Source organism: Chelonia mydas, chromosome 6, assembly GCF_015237465.2.
Source record: "Chelonia mydas isolate rCheMyd1 chromosome 6, rCheMyd1.pri.v2, whole genome shotgun sequence".
In the NCBI taxonomy this organism is placed as follows: domain Eukaryota; kingdom Metazoa; phylum Chordata; order Testudines; family Cheloniidae; genus Chelonia; species Chelonia mydas.
Window position 1 is genome coordinate 18,343,549 of NC_051246.2, and position 21,537 is coordinate 18,365,085.

General features: G+C 45.7%; 2 protein-coding genes across 5 annotated transcripts in view; one reads left to right on the top strand and one right to left on the bottom strand.

The window, feature by feature from the left end:
• The window catches only part of CD5 (CD5 molecule), a 26,036-nt gene continuing 4,499 nt past the window's right edge, over positions 1-21,537 (top strand). The window contains exons 1-7 of one of the 3 annotated variants that reach the window (XM_027833954.3): positions 2-169; positions 13,878-13,916; positions 16,059-16,343; positions 16,748-16,804; positions 18,502-18,816; positions 20,252-20,530; positions 21,126-21,257. In XM_027833954.3, the coding sequence (XP_027689755.1) occupies positions 118-169; positions 13,878-13,916; positions 16,059-16,343; positions 16,748-16,804; positions 18,502-18,816; positions 20,252-20,530; positions 21,126-21,257 (1,159 nt within the window). In that variant the 5' untranslated portion in view covers positions 2-117. Of the gene's footprint in view, positions 170-13,877; positions 13,917-16,058; positions 16,344-16,747; positions 16,805-18,501; positions 18,817-20,251; positions 20,531-21,125; positions 21,258-21,537 lie in introns of all 3 variants that reach the window. The other 2 variants (XM_027833955.3, XM_043549598.1) reach the window with 2 other exon arrangements.
• VPS37C (VPS37C subunit of ESCRT-I) overlaps positions 9,670-21,537 on the bottom strand; it is a 26,482-nt gene continuing 14,614 nt past the window's right edge. Inside the window, exons 6-8 of one of the 2 annotated variants that reach the window (XR_006291781.1) lie at positions 18,266-18,345; positions 12,374-13,956; positions 9,670-11,729 (exon numbers count right to left, since the gene is read on the bottom strand). Coding sequence is in view for 1 of the 2 variants with exons in the window: in XM_043549601.1 (XP_043405536.1) it covers positions 13,737-13,956; positions 18,266-18,345 (300 nt within the window). In the remaining variant the exon portion in view is untranslated. Of the gene's footprint in view, positions 11,730-12,373; positions 13,957-18,265; positions 18,346-21,537 lie in introns of those variants that run through there. The other variant, XM_043549601.1, reaches the window with a different exon arrangement.

A 21,537-nucleotide genomic window follows, 5' to 3' on the forward strand; every position in this document is an offset into this window, starting at 1 on the left:
CCGGCCCCCTCCCTTTCCCCGTGCCAGGTAGCAGAGCCAGCTGGGGTGCAAACGCCCGGTCGCTCAGCCCCGAGCTCACAGATTCAGACGGGGTGGAGGAGGGAGAGACCCAGCCCGATGGGAGTCCAGCAGCCGGCATTCATCTCGTTGGTCTTGGTGGGGATGTGGGGTGAGTACTCAAACTGGCCTCTGCCATTCAGGGACTCAGGGCAGCTGCCCTGATCTACAGAGGAGTCCCACTGTGTGTGAGCGCCCTTCCCTCTGCAGTCGGGGCATGCAGTAATCACACATCTTCTTGCCACTGCAGGTGTCCAGCCAGGGGAACCAGGGCAGGATAGATGAGGTCCTACTGAACTGGTGCAGAGATGCAGAGATCCCCTAGGTGGAGTGGTAGATTTCACCCTGTCCTAGCTTTGGTTTTCAGGAACTTAAAACAATGAGCTAGAGCCCCAAATGTGGTAAATTGGTATCACTCCATTGGTGTCAATGGGCCAGATCCCTAATCAGTGTAAATTGGCTTTGCTCCATTGGCATCGATGGGCCAGATCCCCAAATGCGGTCTATCTATCTCGCTCCACTGGGGCTGATTTACACCAGATGAGGAGTTCCTAAAGAACATCTGCTGTGGCTTTGTATTTGCGGCCTTGGTCGGGCATTGTGCTTAGCAGTTTAACATAATAACGATATGTCGTATTTACGTGGCGCCAAAGTGTGTTTGGTGATTTACTCTTCAACATAGGCTGATTAAAGGACTAAAAACCAAACATAGATGGTCAAAACATCAGCCAATAAAATGAGCAGAGCCCCATAAATGAAACCAGCCTGCTATTTAGCACTGCACCTTTTGAAATAAAGCAGGGCTCTAAACCATGAAGAAATATGAGGCCGAGCCTCAGCAGGTGTAAAAGGGCATTGGCGTCAATGGAGTTACAAAAAGAAAAGGAGTACTTGTGGCACCTTAGGGACTAACCAATTTATTTGAGCATAAGCTTATGCTCAAATAAATTGGTTAGTCTCTAAGGTGCCACAAGTACTCCTTTTCTTTTTGCAAATATAGACTAACACGGCTGTTACTCTGAATGGAGTTACAGTCGATCTGGGGATCTGACCCATTGACTGCAATGGAGCTATGCAAATTTACACCGCCTGAGGATCAGGTGCAAAAAGCAGTTATGCCATGGCTCCGTCTTGGGCAACTACCAGGTCCTCCATCCCTCCCTTTTGTCTATTTATCCACCAATTGCATCTTGTTGTAATCCTAGATCAGGAGCTCTCTGGGGCAGGAACTAGTCTCTCTCTCTCTGTTTGTTCAGCACTGAATACAACAGGCCTTGACCACTGACTGGGCCCTGTAGCCACTTCTGCAATACAAATAAGAAGCATAACAACATGCAAAGTGGTAATTCTGTGAGTCCTGTAAAGCGTGTGAGCGAGGACTCGAAATAAGGAAAAGCAGCGTCAGTTTTTCTTGAGTCATTTCAATCTGAATGTGCTGAGCTTCAGTTGGTCAGGAGATTTTCAGTGAAGTGGTTTTTCACCGGAGAATGCTGATTCGTCAAAACCAAATATTTATGCGGGAAAGGAAACGTTCTTTGGGATGGTTGCTCAGGTCCAGGATGGAATTTCTGGTCAAAGCGAGAGACAGAGCCCCACCAGGGCCTAGCCAATAGCCTTCTGGTTTGGGCACTGCCCTGCAAGACGGCTGGTTTCAACTTGTTTATCCGAGTCAGGCAGAGCAGGGATTTAAACCAGAGCCTCTCATACAATGGGTGAATACCCTAACCACTGGCTTATTCTGGGGCCTCTCTCCCGCTCTGTTTTTTCTGAAAAAAATTTGAAAAGGCCTCTCCTTTGTCCCAGTGCATCACAGGAACTTTTTTTGAAATCTCAAACACTGTTGCAGGACAGGAAAACCATTTCCCGCCGAGCTCTGTTGAGAATGTACTGATGCATGTGTCCCAAATACAGGGCGGGCGGGCTGGTTGCCCCTCTGTCTCCTTGTCTGGTCTCTCTGAGCGCACCTACAGCAGGTTTCGGGCCTCTTGCCCCCGTCTCAGGGTGGGATCTCACAATTCTTCCACTCTTAGACCAGGAGCTAGGAACACAGTCCCGCTTACACAAACTGGCTACCACCCTGCAGGCCCTACTGGGCTTGGGGAACCTATGACCAGGTATAGCAGCCAACAGCCACCTTAAACACAGGATTTTTTATGTAGCAGCTGGAACAAAGCATGAGAGAAAAAGGGATTTGAAATCAACAGCCAGCCTTCGTGCGTGTCTAATTTAGGGTTTAAAAGGAGCTATTCAGAAATGCCACCTCAAATTCACACTCTACCTTATTAATCCAGAATAACTCTCACGTGTGGACAAGCCCTTACCTAAGTTGTGCCATCCCACCATGGTGACCGAAGCAGGTCACATTTCCTCAAACACCCCGCAGACTCCCATGTCTCAATCTGGTTCCCTCTGGCATCCCTTTTTTAAATCTTGCCAAGATTTTTTGCTCCTGAGGAGGTTTATTCCAGGGTTGGTAGGTTTTGGCCCCTCTAGGCAAAACCAATCCTGAAGGCTCAAAGGGGATCAAGCGAGAGCCACTGGAGCTAATTGCTCAGCATTGTCCCATAATGACTCTTAAGCGGCGAGTGATAGTGACCATCACAAACCACCTCCTCTTTCCTGCCTGACCCTGTGAGAAACAGACCAAAATGTCATGCAGAAAACACCATCCTAATAACCAGGCCAATATACAATCGCTACAGGGTGCACCATATTCACCACAGTGCCACTGGGAAACCAGCCCTCCTGTTCCCAGACAGCCCACGGATTGTGTCCAGATTGCACGGTCCGTCTAACTGAGGTCGTAAGCACCTTAGGGCGAGGGGCGCATATTCTGGAGGCATTGCGCAGGGCCCGCTGTGCTGTCGGTGCTTAACAAATGCATAACAAACCTCCTCATTGATAACAACAGCCCGGGGACTAATCCTACCCTGGCCCAGGCTGGGGGACACAGAGGTGACTCGAGAAGAAGTAAATGTCTAGATCTTTTCCAACTCTTCTCTCTCTGGGACAACCTGGCTCTAGGGCTTTATTCAGTCCCTGTTTGGGCAAAATTTCTGCTGGGCTAGCACAGCACCAGTCAGGATGTAGCCCATCGACTTCAATGGGCGTTTGCCCTGAATAGTTATTTCAGGTCTGTAATATGCCCCCCTCCCCACCCGCCAACACCAGCCAAAGAAGAAGCAGAGGAGGGACTCTGGAAGAGGAAGGGAAGAGGGGAGACACAAGACTTGATAAATTAGACTGCTGCACTGACCCAGCCTCTCGGCCCAGCCAGTCTGCAGCTGAGACCCAATGGCTGGGAGGAAGGCAAGCTGCCAATCATCTGTCTGCCAATCACCATGGCATCTAGGCACCAAATACAAGATCTAAAGGCCTCAATATGGGGGTCAAACCCACCCAGACAAGGGCATGCATTAGTAGGAGCATTGGCAGCAGATGGAGGGAAGTGATTATTCCCCTCTATTTGGCACTGGTGAGGCCACATCTGGAGTACTGCGTCCAGCGTTGGGTCCCCCACTGCAGAAAGGATGTGGACAAATTGGAGAGAGTCCAGCGGAGGGCAACAAAAATGATTAGGGGGCTGGGGCACATGACTTATGAGGAGAGGCTGAGGGAACTGGGTTTATTTAGTCTGCAGAAGAGAAGAGTGAGGGGGGATTTGATAGCAGCCTTCGTTACCTGAAGGGCGGGTTCCAAACAGGATGGAGCTAGGCTGTTCTCAGTGGCGGCAGATGACAAAACAAGAAGCAATGGTCTCAAGTTGCAGTGGGGGAGGTCTAGGTTGGATATTAGGAAAAATGATTTCACTAGGAGGGTGGTGAAGCATTGGAATGGGTTACCTAGGGAGGTGGTGGAATCTCCATCCTTAGCGGTTTTTAAGGCCCGGCTTGACAAAGTCCAGGCTGCGATGATTTAGTTGGGGCTGGTCCTGCTTCGAGCAGAGGGTTGGACTAGATGACCTCCTCAGGCCTCTTCCAACCCTAATCTTCTATGATTCTGTGATCAAGGAGGGATCATAGAATCATAGAACTATAGGGCTGGAAGGGACATTGAGACATCATCAACTCCAGGCTCCTGCACTGTAGCAGGACCAAGTAAGCCTACGGCTCAGTCCATTTTCCCCTTTGCCCCCATTTATCTGATACACCTTAGGCCCCTCCCCCTCTAATTTTTCTCCCACTGGTGCTCAACTACCCTGGAGGCGGCAATCTCTTTGCATGGGGCCATATGTTGCCCGCTTTACTCACCCTAGAGGTGCCCAAAGGGGTCAGTAGGGCTCTGCGTGTGCCAGTGATGCAAGCCAATTTGGATTCCAAACCTCGTCATGTAGCTAAGCCAGCCTTGCAAAAAACCCTCAGGCACATTTGCCAACCCATGCACAAAATCTGCTAGCAGCCCTGAGTAATAAGAAAGAGAAATCTAACTCTATCGGACTCACCCCTCAGAAAAATAAAATAAAAACCACAATCACTGGCACCAGGAGAGTTGAAATCTGCCATGCTGCATTAATAAAACACAGTCCTGGCCATTGGAGGCCACTTTGTCTTCCCCACCATTTGTCTGTTCACGCTCCTGCTGTGTGTCATGGATCAGGGCCCCACTGTGCTAGGCATTGTACAGACATGCATAACAAACAAATGGCCCCTGCCTAAAGGCCTGGTCTACAGGCAGCTTCTGTACTGGTCTATCTATTTCGTTTAGAGGTGTGATTTTTACCAGCACAACCCCCAGTGTGGACACAGCTATACCAGTATCAAGTTACCTTATACCGCTTTGTACTTCATTCCACTTCTCATAAGGAAGTAAGCTATGCCGGTATAAGCACAGTTATGCCAATATAACAATGTCCACACTCGAGGAATTGTGCCCCTTTTAACTATACTGGGATTGTTAAAGCGGTACAACTTTCTAGTGTAGACAAGGTTAAGTATTGTCTAAATCCTAGACTGTGAGCATTCTGGGGCAACGGCTGCTTTTGTATTGTTTATACTGAGCCTAGTACAAAGGGGTCTTGATCCCTGACTGGGATCTGGAAGTGCAATAGCAGCCACACACAATAATAAATCAAGATTGAATGCCTTTCTTAAAACTACACTCTAGCTCAACCACAAGAAATGTGCTTGATTCAGGAATCACTGGGTGAATTCCATGGCCTCTGTTATATTGGATGATTATAATGGCCCCCTTCTGACCCTAAAATGCTGATTTTCAGCAGGTCTTGTAATACAGGGAAAGTTCCAGAAGACTGGAAGAAAGCTAATGTTGTGTCAATATTTTAAAAGGATAAACGGGATGAATCGGATAATTATAGGCCTGTCAGCATGACATCGATCCCAAGCAAGATAATGGAGGGGCTGATACAGGACTCAGTTAATAAAGAATTAAAGGGAGGTAATATAATTAATACCAATCAACATGGGTTTATGGAAAGCAGATCTTGTCAAACTAACTTGATATCTTTTTTTTTTCTTTTTATGAGATTACAAGTTTGGTTGATAAAAGTAATAGGGTTGATGTAATAGACTTCTGTAAGGCATTTGACTTGGTATCGCATGACATTTGGATGAAAAATCTAGAAAGATATCAAATTAATATGGCATGCATTAAATGGATTAAAAGCTGGCAAACGATAGGTCTCAAAATGTAACCGCAAACAGGGAATCGTCATCAAATGGATGTGTTTCTAGTGGGGTCCCACAGGATCAGTTCTTGGCCCTATGCTACTAACATTTTTATTAATGACCTGGAAGAAAATGTAAAATCATCACTGATAACATTTTCAGATGACATAATAATCCAGGAGTGGTAAATAATGATACAGAGCAATCTGAATCACTTGGTAAACTGGAGGCAAGCAGACAATATGTGTTTTAATACGTATGCACCCGGGAACAAAGGATGTAGGCCATCCTTACAGAATGGAGGACTCTATCCTGGGAAGCAGTGACTCTGAAACAGATTTGGGGGTTATGGTGGATAATCAGCTGAACAGGCGCTCCCATGCGATGCTGTGGCCAGAAGAGTAATGCTATCCTGGGATGCTTCTATGGGAATCTCAAATAGGAGTAGAGAGGTTTTTTTTACCTCTGTATTTGGCACTGGCATGATTGCTGCTGGAATCCTGTGTCCAGTTCTGGTGTCCATAATTCAAGAAAGATGCTGATAAATTGGAGAGGGTTCAGAGAGAAGCCTCAAGAATGATTAAAGAATTAGAACCCATGCCATATAGTGAAAGACTCAAAGAGCTCAATCTATTTCACTTAACAAGAGAAGGTTATGGGCGAGTTGATTACACTCTATAAGTACCTACATGAGTGACAAATATTTAATAATAGGTGTTATGTTGTCTGGAGTAGCTCGTGATTAAGAGTGCCTAGTTCAGGGCAGACTGTCAAAAACACCCCAAACGGGAGGTACATTCTATAATTAGATTTCACCAACCCAGTACCAGAGTGATACAATAGTCTTATAATGGAGTTCACAGACAGTCCCCTTAGACTCTCCAGTCTATCTTGCTACCAAGGCAAGCTGGACTATGTGACAAATGGTCCCTTAAACCAAAATAAATAAATAAATCACAAAATATTCAGGTTACCTCCAGTCCCAAAAGACCAATCATTCACCCAGATCAATTTGTGTCTTAGATCTCACATCAAAGACAGTGCTGGTAGCCAATTCTAAAGTAAACTAACTAAAGGTTTATTAGCTAAAAAAAGGGAATGAGAGTTACTGAGAGGTTAAAGCAGGTGAAAATATCTGGACAGTCTATAATTCCAAATGGTAGCGGAGATGTAATAATCTGTCAGTTTCCCAAATAAAAAACAAACAAAAAAAAGTCTCTCAGGGCTACCCAGAATAACTCTGGAGATCTCCGTCTTCTTGTTCTGTTATTCTACCCTGTTAGAATCTAAACAGTCCAGAGATGAAGAATTTTTCCCTGTGTCCATACTTATAGCTTCTCACAGAAACTAAGCTGACGCATGGGCTCTTTCTCTGATGCCAGAGAATGAGGAGTGCACTTGGAGTCTTTGATCTCCGATCATCACACACAGTGACCACTTGCTTTGAAATTAGCACTCTCCTGTTAAAGTTCTTCAATTGCATTCCACAAGGCTTCTTTCTCATTTGAAGGGTTCTTTATAGGGCTGTCAATTAATCGCAGTTAACTCAAAAAAATTAATCACGATTTTAAAAATAAATGTGATTAATCACATTTTAATTGCACTGTTAAACAATAGAATACCAATTTAAATGTATTAAATATTTTGGATGTTTTTCTACATTTTCATATATATTGTATTCTGTGTTGTAACTGAAATAAAAAAGTGTACAAAACCAACACAATGTAAAACTTCTGCGCCTACAAGTCCACTCAGTCCTTCTTGTTCAGCCAATCGCTAAAACAAAAAAGTTTGTTTACATTTACAGGAGATAATGCTGCCCTCTTCTTAGTATCATAGAAGATTAGGGTTGGAAGAGACCTCAGGAGGTCATCTAGTCCAACCCCCTGCTCAAAGCAGGACCAACCTTAATTAAATCATCTCAGCCAGGGCTTTGTCAAGCTGGGACTTAAAAACCGCTAAGGATGGAGATTCCACCACCTCCCTAGGTAACCCATTCCAGTACTTCACCACCATCCTAGTGAAATAGGTTTTCCTAATATCCAACCTAGATGTCCCCCACTGCAACTTGAGACCATTGCTTCTTGTTCTGTCATCTGCCACCACTGAGAACAGCCTAGCTCCATCCTGTTTGGAACCCGCTTTCAGGTAGTTGAAAGCAGCTATCAAATCCCCCCTCACTCTTCTCTTCTGCAGACTAAATAAACCCAGTTCCCTCAGCCTCTCCTCGTAAGTCATGTGCCCCAGCCCCCTAATCATTTTTGTTGCCCTCTGCTGGACTCTCTCCAATTTGTCCACATCCTTTCTGCAGTGGGGGACCCAACGCTGGACGCAGTACTCCAGATGTGGCCTCACCAGTGCCAAATAGAGGGGAATAATCACTTCCCTCCATCTGCTGCCAATGCTCCTACTTTTGTAGCTGGCATTGCAAAGTATTTACATGCCAGATATGCTAAGCATTCGTTTGCCCCTTTGTACTTCAGCCATTGTTCCAGAGGACATGCTTCCATGCTGATGACGCTCGTTAAAAAAATAATGTGTTAATTAAATTTGTGACTGAACTCCTTGGGGGAGAATTGTATGTCCCCTGCTCTGTTCTACCCGTATCCTGCCATATATTTCATGTTATAGCAGTCTCAGATGATGACCAGCATATGTGGTTCATTTTAAGAACACTTTCACTGCAGATTTGACAAAACCCAAAGAAGGTACCAATGTGAGATTTCTAAAGATAGCTACAACACTCGATCCAAGATTTAAGAATCTCAAGTGCCTTCCAAAATCTGATCAGGACGGGGTCTGGAGCATGCTTTTAGAAATCTTAAAAGAGCAACACTCTGATGCGGAAACTACAGAACCCGAACCACCAAAAAAGAAAATCAACCTTCTGCTGGTGGCATCTGACTCAGATAATGAAAATGAACATGCATCGGCCCATCCTGCTTTGGATTGTTATTGAGTAGAACCCATCATCAGCATGGACGCATGTGCCCTAGAATGGTGGTTGAAGCATGAAGGAACACATGAATCTTTACCATATCTGGCATTGACGCTGGCTACAACAGTGCCATGAGAATGCCTGTTCTCACTTTCAAGTGACATTGTAAACAAGATGCGGGCAGCATTATCTCCTACACATGTAAACAAACTTGTTTGTCTGAGCGATTGGCTGAACAAGAAGTAGGACTAAGTGATTTTGCAGGCTCTAAAATTTTACATTGTTTTATTTTTGAATGCAGTTTATTTTGTACATAATTCTATATTTGTAAGTTCAACTTTCATGATAAACAGATTGCACTACCGTACTTGTATTAAGTGAATTGCAAAATACTATTTCTTTTGATTTTTTACAGTGCAAATACTCGTAATCAAAAATAAATATAAAGTGAGTACTGTACACTTTGTATTCTGTACTGTAATTGAAATCAATATATTTGAAAATGTAGAAAGCATCCAAAAATATTTAAATAAATGGTATTCTATTATTGTTTAATAGTGCGATTAACCGTGAATAATTTTTTTAATCGCACGATTAATCATGATTAATTTTTTTAATCGCTTGACAGCCTTAGTTATTTAGTTACAGGGGTGCACAAAATATAAATGTTTGCCATTACATTATAACAGGATACAAATAAGTGATAACAATGCATGCAGCATCCCTTTTGTTTTTATGAAGTTCAAACACCAAAGACATTCTTATACATTTAACAATCACTTTGATCTATACTAATACACAAGTGGGTCGGCCTGGCTTCCAGCTCTGCATTTGTAAGTGTTCAGTGAAGCCTGGGGCGTTGGCATGCATTGGCACCTGGCCTGCCTGCGTCACAATGGGCTCTTCAGTCTAGCAGAGAAAGGTAGAACACCGATCCAACGGCTGGAAGTTGAAGCTAGAAAAATTCAGACTGGAAAAAAGGTGTCAATTTTTAATGGTGAGGGCAGTTAGCTAGTGGAACAATTTACCAAGTGTTGTGGTGGATTTCTTGATCACTGACAGTTTTTAAATCAAGATACAATGTTTTTCTAACAGATCTGTTCTAGGAATTATTTTCTAAGGCCTATGTTGTACAGGAGGTCAGACTAGCTGATCACCAGTGAATCTATAAAGTCATGCTAGTGCGGAGGGCCTGCCCAAGATCCCATGCCCTATTTATATTCTGTGTTAAGGATACTATAGGCCAGATCTTCAGCTGAGGTAAACTGATGTAGCCCCATTGACTCTAATGGAGCTAGGGCCTATTTATACCAGCTGGGCCACTGATTTCATTGGAGTAACGCTGATTTGCACCAGCTGGGGATCTGGCCCATTGAGTCCAATGGAGCTATGCTGATTTGCACCAGCTGGAGATCTGGATCCAAGTATTTAAAAATAACCAAAAATTCAATATTCAGGTGAGACATGAGCGGGAAAGTGCATGGAAACATGGCCCGTTCCTCACAGTGTCTTTGAATCACCTTAGATTGTCCCTGCACCAGTCCTGTGAGCATTGCACAGCTGTGGGAGAGTGAGCAGGGGGGTGGTCTATTCTGCTTCTGGCAACATCAGCAGGCTTGCCCACTCTGGACTCTGTATTCCTGGCAATGACAACGGTGCAGGAGGCAGGAACGGCTAAGCTGGATTTCCAGATCCCGCAGGGAGCTTGTTGCGCTTATGGCGGTTAGAAAAATCCACCGTGGATTTGCAAATTGAGCACGTGGTATCTAGACTTGCGGGTGGGAATCAGTGTGGAGCCCGTGATCTCCTTGGAACAGACTGACTAGAACCACAGTTTAAATACTGGCACCAATGTCTTCCACTGGGGCTTTAACTTAGCGTCACCCAAAGGAAGGGGATGTGAATAATTGATGTGCCACCGGGGAAAGCTGCTAAGCATGTTACACATTTAATTAAACTGAAAGCCAGATGCTCAGCTGGTGTAAATTGATGTAGCTGCATTAATATCAAATAGAGCTACATTGATTTACACCATTTAGGGATTTGGCCCTGAGTCTTTATATCAATAGCAAAAATCTTGAGCTACAGTCAAGCCAGGGAAAGGAAGGCTAGAATGCACAAGAGCTCAAAGCATATCCTTCCTCCAGAAATCTGAAATGCTAACAGACTAGCTCACAGTAGTTAGGAGTGTGGTCTGGTAGTGATTTTTTAATGTGCATCCAAACAGAAATTACCTATGAATTCAACCAGTCAAAGTGACCCATCCTAAATACTAATGTGAATTTACACCAGATGTGGATCAGGTATAAACAGCCATTCTGTATCATGGATCCATCTTTTCCTGATACCTTGTCCTCTACCCCATCCCTCCGCTGTTTGTGTATCCACTGATTGCATCTTGTTATAATTCTAGATTGTATACAAGGATCATAATAATAACAAAAATTTCACAAGAGCCAGGAGCCTGGGGATATTTGCTTATAAAAATACATGACAATATTCTACAGCGATGGGCCCAAGGCTACAGCTTACCCTGGTTTTACGGTGGCATCGTCAGGCCTTCATTGCAGAATGCAGAGCTGGTTTTGATAGGGGTTTAAAAGCACAGGTTTACTCTGAAAAGTGACCATATAGATATAATGGACCAGATCCCCACCTGGTGTAAATTGGCCATAGCTCAATGGGAGTCATTGAGTCAATGGACCAGATCCCGAGCTCATGTAGATCACCTATTGATCTCAGTAGTGGACTAGTTCTTCTTATTCCACAGCCTTTCTCTGGCCCCGTGTCCTTTCCCCCTAAGTACCCCATGAGATCGGAGCCCATCCGCATGGGTGAGACGCTCTGACCATTCTTTCCAGCATGCATTGTCTTACATTAGATCGGAGTCAGACTCCTCTCCCCGAGCCTGATCTCCTCCCGTAGTTCCACGAGCTCCTGGCGCACCACCACCAGCTGTACTAACCCAGCGAAGACTGTGTGCTCTGCCGATGTCCTTACTTTGCTGCCCACTCCTTCCTCAAGATCACGGCTGGTAAGGGTTTCCTGGTGATTTTCCAGACAGAGCCCTTGGGGTAGGAATCCGGCTGCACTGCACAACTTCCCATCAGCTTCAGTGGCACACAGCGAATCAGAGAATGCATTTAATTTTGCTGGAGCTTTGCAATCCTTCTTTCAGCTGCCCCCACACCCTCTGCAGCCTTTGGTGATCGCTGAAGGTGTTGGAGCTGCTACCATCTCACTCCAAATACTTTTAAGCAAGCTGGGCCAAATTTCCTTTAAAATGGGGTTTTCAGACGTGAACATGATCCCACTGGGGTGCTGGCAGGGCTTGCACCCAGGGTCTTCAACACTAAGGACACGAGCTGCAGGAGTGAATCCTCCCCCTAGAAGCAGGGCCAGACTCATAAAGGTCTGTAGGCCAGCCATTGGCAGGGCATGTGTCACACACACTGAGAGGCAGGTTGGGCTAATGGATAGGGCCACAAATGGGAACTCAGGAGACGTCATGTGACACTTCCCAGGAGTTTCCAGGGTTGTGAGGCACCTCTCCACCACCTGCCCTTAGCTTGAGGGAGCCTTGTCTGTGCCTGCCGGGGGTCAGCCCCCTGACGACTCCGCCCACGCAAGCACTGCCCTCTCAGTCTACACAGCCCCACTGTCCCTCTGCAGGTTAGCAATTGGCACAATCCACCCCCAAGTCCCTGTGAGCATCTCCCTGTAGTGCCCAGCCCTCAGTCCACTGGACACTCACAGACGTCACACAGCTGCTGTTCCCAAAGGAACAGTATCCGGTAGCTTCCCAGTTACACCTCGGATCACCGCTCGGCTCAACTCACAGTACGTCGATATGTTTATAGGGAAATCAAGGATAAGTGTATTTAACAAGGAACAGTGGTTCAAGTCATAGCAAGTAAGTAGAAATATTGGAAACGATTGGTTACATGTCAAATAAAACCACCTCCTGCTGTCCAGGCCTAGACTTAACAAACAAGACACTTTTCTGGCTCATGAAGTTTAGCTCACCCAAAGTCTTTCTCCCAGCACCTAACAACCAGGCCAGTTAAACAAGCATGCTGGTGGCTTTTCCCGTAGGTGATGGTTAATGGGGTACCTCTGTACCCCCAGATAGAGTTCCAACCACCCAGTGTCTTCACTTGTAAATGGGGTACCCCCCTGCTGCTTGTTATTGCCTGTCTAGAATCAACCCTGGAGACTTTATTATCTCTTGATTAGCATGGCTCAGACTGTAAATAGTTGTTCACTGTGAAGCAAACAATACCCAATTTGCATATAGCCAGACAGATAGATAAGTGTCTCCTGCTGGAAAGAAGGTTGTTTGTCACCTTTTGGTGACCGGCCCTAACTCACAAACCCGAAGAGCCTAATTTTCAGAATATATAAAGAGCACCTTACATATTATCCATACCTACATTTCACAGTGGTGATGCTGATCAGCGTGACACAAGCTTTCAGCAGAGCCCTTACACGATGCCCTCTGATGAACTATTATGTAGAGACCAGACCCAGGGGATTCCTAGAACCCTTAGGCACCCCTGTATCCTCTGCCAGTAGGCATCAAGAGGTTGCTGCCCCGCACCTAGCTTCTATCCCCAGCTCTGACCTGCTGCGTGACCTTGGGCAAGTCCTTTCCCCTCTCGTGCCTCAGTTTCCCCTCCCACCCTTTCCCTGTCTTGTCTCTCTAGACTGTAAGCTCTTTGGGAGCAGAGACTGTCTCTCACTATCTGTTTGTACCATGCACCACAGGGCCCCAGTCTCCACTGGGGCTTGAGATGCTTTTGTAATATAAATAATAATAATTGAACAGATCAGAAAAGGCCCCAGACATGGAAGTAGCAGAAGCTCTATCACTTAGGACATTTAAAACAGGCTTGATATAGGGAACGATTCTGTACTGGTCTCATTGGGCCCCAAGAAATCCTTTGCATTGCTGAGGCCTCATAGTCTGTGCTTAGCTCCGTTCGGAGAGGGTATAGTTTGTGGTGTGATGGTTTTATTGAAGGATAGCGAAGGCTCTTCCAAAAATGTTGCAGGGATGGACAGAAGATGTAGAGGAGACTGTTCTAGCAGGAAATGTCCCTCAGCGGGAGCATACTTTAGAACCAGGTGCCAAGGTTCCCTGGCCAAGGGGAATGGCGCAGCATTAGCTGCCTGTTTCCTAATGAGAAGTAGGTTTGAACTGTAGTCATGGCTGCCCTGCACACTTCACTTCTCCTGACAGTCTCTTCTCTTTGCAGTGACATCCTACCACAGTGGAGAAGGCCAGAAACCTGCAGGTCAGTGCATCTGTTGAAGCCTCTTTCAAGCCATGTTGATCTTGGATATAAAATAAAATCCAATCAGGCAGCCGTCAGTTACTTAGCTTGTCAGCAACCGGCTTAGTGTTCTGTGGCATCATGAGATAGACTTATGCTGGGTTCCCGGCCCTGGTGTGGACATGGCCCCAGGATGTCATTACAGCAAGGGTTAGCCAACCAGGCATCGCGCCCCCTCGTAGCCCTGGGATGCCTTGGACCCTGAGAAATCTTTGCGGGAGGATTGAATCAAGCAACCCGGGCTCCGATGACTATATTTACCCCTCAACACTTCTGGAGCACACAAGCCTTAGCTACAGAAGGGGGAGGAATAGCTCAGTGGTTTGAGCATTGGCCTGCTAAACCCAGGGTTGTGAGTTCAATCCTTGAGGGGGCCATTTAGGGATCTGGGGCAAAAATTGGGGATTGGTCCTGCTTTGAGCAGGGGGTTGGACTAGATGACCTCCTGAGGTCTCTGATATTCTAAGTTTTCCAAATATGTCTCACCATTGCAAACAGCTCCACTGAGATTAGCGATGTTGGGAGCCCTAATGCAGACATACTGCTATCTGCCGCAGGGCTTTTAGCATCATGTCTTCTATCGCTGATCAGCCCAAGGCTAACCCATCTATCCCAAGGCTCCCAGTGTTTTAACATCATGGAGCTGCAACAGCGTCGGCAACATTTCTCTAGTATAGACCAGCTAGACAGGCAGGCCTTCTCCCCATGCATACTAGTGTGTCTACATGCTCAGAGAGAGACACACACACACACTACTACACATCTGAGAGTCACACAAACAAACGAGCACCATTTCCTTCCTGCTCTGCTTCGCAAAACACCTGCTGACATTTCAGACAGCACTGGAGCAAAGGGAACTAACAAAAGACGAGTGAGTTGAAGGCTAACTTCACTGCAGAAAAAGTGGGGTTTACATGGGGATAATTAACGTGCATTCACTAGCCTACTGTAAAATCCTAGTGGAGACAAGGCACCTGTAGCTTTGACAAGGGTCAGGTCAGCACTAGAGCTCAGTGAATTTTTTTTTTCCTTTGGTGAATAGTAAATTTGCAGAAAAGTGCATTTTTTCAGGGCACCAGAACCATTCACAAAATTGTGTCAAATTTGGTAAATAGCGTTGGCTGAAAAAAATGATTTTTTTTTTTGAAAATGTCAAAACAGTCCATTTTAGCCATTTCAAAATGATGTTTCCTTTCAAATTGTTTGCGGCGTTGTTGTAGCCGTGTTGGTCCCAGGATATTAGAGAGACAAGGTGGGGAAAGTAATCACTTTTATTGGATTGACTTGTGTTGGTGAAAGAGACAAGCGTCTGAGCTCACACAGAGCTCTTCTTCAAGTCTGAAGCTCTGTGTAAGCTGGAAAGCTTGTCTCTCTCTCACCAACAAAAGACGGTCTAATAGAAGATATTACCTCCCCCACCTTGTTGCATTTCAAAGTTTAGCTACATTTAAAAACAAAGGGTGAAAAACACCCAAAAAGGAAAATTTTAAAAAAATTCATTTGAGATCGAATGAAACATTTAGTTTAACCTGAAATTAAACAAAAACTAAAACAAATGTCATTTGGGGTCAAAAACAATGTTTCGATTGACCTGAAAAGATTTGTTGTTGTTTAATTTCAGCAAGAAAAAACTGCAAAATTTGGTTTCAGTTCAAACCAAACTGATTTTTTTCCTGAGTCTTTCAGGTCAGCCCACGAAAAATCGATTATTTGCTTAGCTTTGGTCAGCACTATCTCCCCCGCTGCCCGTAGTCAATCTTACCTATTTAACAGCTAAAGTGCCCTGTCTCCACTGGAACTGGACAGCAGGGGAGCTAACATGTACTGGTTATCCTGCCATAAAACATACACTTTTTTGTTTCAGAGTAGCAGCCGTGTTAGTCTGTATTCACAAAAAGAAAAGGAGTACTAGTGGCACCTTAGAGACTAACCAATTTATTTGAGCATAAGCTTTCGTGAGCTACAGCTCACTTCATTGGATTTTTACACTTTTTTGTGGCAAAGAAGACAAAGCTAAAGGGAGGGAGACAGACACAAGGGGAGAGAGAGGAGAGATTTCCTAAACACTGCTCTTCTCTCTAACATGCTGTTTTACTTTCTCAGCAGGGTGGACCATGAGACTCACAGGCTTTGACTGCAGATGTTCTGGCCTGCTGGAGGTTAACCCTAGGGGCCACTGGGAGAGAGTCTGTAGAAGTGGTTGGAACCAGACGGTCACAAAAATGGTCTGTGAATGGCTGGGCTGTGGCTCCCCCTCCAGTGAAATAGTCTCAGAGCAGAAACCCACTGAAGGGATAAAGCTGAGCTGCCAGGGGAATGAGGCTGCCCTCAGGAACTGCCACTGGGAGAAATCCAACTGCACGCAGGTTTTGACTGTGGTCTGCAAAGGTAGGTCTGGTCTTCCCCTCTGGGGTGTATTGAGGACTGTATTGGAATTACAAGCTACCACTAAGAGCAGGGGAACAGATGTTCTTGGTCCTGCTTGCAATCGGAGTCAGGCAGGAGAGAGCCAGCTTAAAGCAAGGTGGGTGAGTTGTGTCTCGCTGCCGTAGGGAGCAGCCTGTGTTCTCTCGCTGTGTTTTTGAGTTTTCATGTGCTACTGTTCTGAATTCTAAGAAATAAAGTAGAATTACACTGAAACCTTCCAGCAAGGAAATTTATCTTTTTTATTTAATTTCTCGCTGTGTCTATTCAGTGAACATAACACTCTTCCTGACTGCCTCCCTTAGAACTTTTGCCTGGGGCTGGGTCTGCACCCTACTAAAACATTTTGGACATCCTTATCATTTCAGATCCGAAAAAAACCACCACTGCACCACCACCACCACCAACTACACCAGAACCCACCGGTAAGGAAACTCCACACATCCAGGTTCACCAAATCCATTCAGATCCACATTCACTCTTCTGATAGAAATGGTTGCAAGTTACCACAGTTAAAGGTGATCATTAGGAGAGAAGATGCAAGAAACCAAAGGAGTCCCTCGGTGAAATTAGCATCTAGCAAATCAAAGCAAATGCTTCTTTGCACAGTGAGACATCTATCCATGGAACTCACTGCTGCAGGAGGCCGTCTGTGTATGGGTTTTTAAGAGAGACAGATGATCTTATGATGGATAATAACATTTGTAGGGAGGCCAGCTAAAATGTGCTAATTGTATCTCATGCTTCAGGGGCATAAACAGATCTCTTCTGCGGCTGGAATGTAATTCCCCTTTCCCACCCCAATGAACAGCACTGCACATTGGGCAAGCTGGATTATGGGGGTTTCACCTGGCCCTGAAGCATCACGTACAGGCTGGTAGTGGAAACACAGTACTGGACTAGGTGGACAGCTGTCTGAACTGGTGCAGCAGGAGGCAGGATATTGAACTCTGTGGATCAATGGTCTAATCTAGTATGGCATTGGCAGGGGGTGAGATATGAGATAAAATAGGCCAAAGGTCTCTTATGGTAAAGCAGGGGAGGGAGCAGTAATTAGATCTAGTATGGCAAATCCTATGTTATTCTGATTATTAGCAAAAAGAAGAGGAGTGCTTGTGGCACCTTAGAGACTAACCAATTTTTTGAGCATAAGCTTTCGTGAGCTACAGCTCACTTCATCGGATGCATACTGTGGAAAATACAGAAGATGTTTTTATACACACAAACCATGAAAAAATTGGTTGTTTATCACTACAAAAGGTTTCCACCTGGGGGTGGGGAGAAAACCTGGATTTGTGCTGGAAATGGCCCACCTTGATTATCATACACATTGTAAGGAGAGTGATCACTCTAGATAAGCTATTACCAGCAGGAGAGTGGGGTGGGGGGAGAGAAAACCTTTTGTAGTGATAAACAACCAATTTTTTCATGGTTTGTGTGTATAAAAACATCTTCTGTATTTTCCACAGTATGCATCCGATGAAGTGAGCTGTAGCTCACGAAAGCTTATGCTCAAATAAATTGTTTAGTCTCTAAGGTGCCACAAGTACTCCTTTTCTTTTTGCGAATACAGACTAACACGGCTGTTACTCTGAAATCTGATTATTAGATAGATCTGTATCGTGATGATAGATAGATGGATTACATTTTCAATTTAATGGGCATTTGGGTGATTTAATTTAAATTATTGATGAAAACTCTGCTCAGGAACTGAACTACCCCACAGGGTCACAGCAGCCCCCTATGGCTGAGCAGATGTGGGCTGGAAAACACCCCCAGAGCTGTTCCCATTGTGTCAGGTGTAGATGAGAAGCTGGAATAAGGAAGGTGGTGGGAAGGGATATGCTGTCAATGCAGGTACGTGCCCCCAGTGGGATTTCACTTACCTACTGGGCCCAAGCTGTCTCCTAACAATCATCCACAGCTTACCACAGCTGGAGTCTACCAGGGTACGCCTATCAAATGCCTAGGGAGAGAAAACACCAAAATACTCCCCTGGTTAATGTGACCAAAAAAAGCAGCAGAAAGGCATCCCAGGACCTTTATCACAGGCAATGTCGGTAAATTATGTGAGATGATGTCACTGTCTGTAACAATCCCCTTCTCTTTGTCCTTCTCCCAGGCCCCCCCAGGATGCGGCTGGTCGATGGGAGGTTCTACTGCTCAGGGATTGTGGAGCTTTACATGGGAGGCCACTGGGGAACGGTCCAGTCAAATCCAGAAAATGAGACAGAGCTGGCCCGCTGGGTTTGTCGGAAGATAGGCTGCGGTGATGCCTTAGAGCAGAAAGACCGGTCTTTCTTGGTGAAAAATGAAAGGCAGCATCTACCTGTCCACTGGGAGATGGTGGCATCATGTGGAAGTGACTCTATCCCAGACTGTTTCAACAGAACCAGGAACTCTCAGGACAAAACTCCAGCCTCTGTCATCTGCTCCAGTGAGTGAGTCCATCTTAGGACAGCCAAGTCAAGTTCCTTTTCGCTTTCCTCTCCTGCCACGTTTCACCTTTACTCCTGTGCATTCTAAAGAGGCCAATCCATCCCCGCAGCCCATTTATTGCACGAGGTGGGCAGAGGGGACTTACCCCACTGGCAGCCTGCATGGCCATGAACCTAGTGTCAGATTGTGGTACAACATTTCTCGAATGGCAAGGAAACTCCTCAAAAATATCCCACTCTCTTCTATCTCCACGCCTGCTGCTGGCCTCTGCTGCCTGTAACTGCCAGCAGTTTTGACCCTCACCTCCTCTTTTCCTCCCTCATCCCTTAGTCTGCAAATCTAAAAGTGTCAAGATTGGCATCACTTTTCCACACAACGGCATCCTCTGCATTAGCCTCAGAAATGCTGACTGTCAGTCAAAATTATTACCAAGTTTATTTCTAGTAACAACTACTTCTGACCCTGAGAATTTTCAGACTCTTGGGTTGAGAACAGTGCAAGCCAATGCAATGCAACACTGTACAAATGCAATGCTATAGGTTAAAATGCAATACAATGCAAATATAATATAAATACTCTGCAGCACAATACATGGCAATGCAATGCCATATGATGCAATGCTGTTGAAATACAGTACCATAGATAGCATCCATTGCAATGCAAGCCTATATGATACAATACAGTGCAATTAATATCCCATATGATGCAGTACAATACTATTTTACTGATACTCTGAACTTCTCTAGCCACTTGTAGATGAGGATTTCCAAGCACTGTTCACACATTAATCATTAACCCTTATAATTTTCCTATGAGACGTGATTATTGTTCCCATTTTACAGGAGGCAAAACCATAGACTTGCCCCGGATCACACAATGAGTCAGGATTGGAACTTGGAGCACCTGCCACCCCAGCCTGGGGTCTAACCAACAAACCATGAGATCACTAGAATCGATAGGAATTTAGTGCAATATCACGGGCTGTGAAATGCAGCAGTGAATGGGGTGGTTTTCATGGCCACGTACACCACACAAACCACTATTAACTAGCAGCATTAGGTATGAAATGCACTGGAACCCCATCAGTCTGCCCATTGTTGTTAATTATTTGTATAACCGCAGCACCTGAAGGCCCTATATGAGATCAGGATCCCACTGTGCTAGGCGCTGTATAGACATATCATGAGAGACAGCTTCCACCCCAAGAGCTTCCATTCTTACTGCACAGGACAAAGGATGGGAGGGGACACGGAAGTGAAGTACCTTGTCCATGATCACCCAGCAGATTAGCAGCAGGGATGGGAACAGAATCCAGGTCTCCCCATTGGCAGGCTAGTGTTCTACCCACTAGGCCACATTGCCTGTAGTCAGCTGGGTCATTCAGACATCCACTCGCCTGGGGTCTCACCAATCCCTGCTTGTCTCCTCCCCAGGTTCCCAGCCAAGGGTGATGCGAAGGCTTGGGGACAGCCAGAGCCCCTGTGAAGGGGTCATGGAGGTGTTCCATGAGGGGAAATGGGAAGTCCTGTGCGATTCCAATTCATGGAAGAAATCTAGGGGGCAGCAGGTGTGCCAAGAGTTGCAGTGCGGGAAGCTCTCCTTGAGCGTCCAAGTCCCAGGTGCCAAGACACGGGGAGTGTCCTGCAGCCAACAGCACCTCCAGGAGTGTTCCACTTTCAAAAGAGAAAGCTGCTCCAAAACGAGAGTCACGTGTAAGCCAACAGGTTCTCTTGTGTTTTAGACCAGTGCTTATCCCTCATGTGATAGGACCACTTTACATCAGGAAACAGGTCAGTGATGACCCTTTGGCTAGGTCATCCATGGGGATGGAACACAGGATCTCTGGATCTCACATGAGCTGCTGCTCGTAGGCTAAAGAACTAATGCCATTAGCCTGGCGGCAGTAGCAGACTCATAAATCTTTTACGTGGACCAGCCACTCAAAAGGGACAAAGACCCACATGTGGCTGATGTACTAAGGAAATGGGGAGGAAGAGAAATTTGCCTGATCTACAGTCAACCTTTGCAAATTGCTGGGGTTGGAAATTGGGTAGAAGGTGGTGTTTAGGGGCAGAAGATGTGAGTTGAGTGAGATTTGAGATATAGATTGGGAGCTTGGGAAGGGCTTCGCATGGGGATTTTGGGTTGTAATTGAGTCTTTGGGGCGGAGTGGAGGGATTGGGGTTTAAGGTGGGACTCTTCTCCTAGGGATCACCAGAGGCTGGCTAAGCTGTCAAACCTGTCCGAAGCACTGGCATGTCTCTGGAGAGATGGGAATTAATCAGTAACTGCAGCTCCTTTTCCCAGGCCAGAATTTCAAGCCACGCTCAGCTGGGGTGGGAGCAGGAACCATTGTGAGCATCCTCCTGGCTCTGATCCTCCTTGGAGTTCTCATCATTATCTGTGGACCTCCCGCCTACAAGAAGCTACAGAAGAAATGTACGTGACAAACTCTTGCTGTAGGTGTGAGACCACTGATCCTGTTGTCCTTATACCATAGCATGTCTGACTCCCTCAGCTTCACTCCTCCAAGGAGTCTAGGGAAAGTTCTCATCTCACTCACACAGCTGGGAGTCACTGTCCCTCTAGCTCTTATGTCTATTTCCCATCTTCTTCTCTCTCTTTCTCCCAGTCTCTTGCTCTCTTCCTCCTGCTCTGTTGCTGGCTGTCTTCCCATGCCCTCCCCTTATTTTGGCCTCTTTCCCACTCCATTATCTCT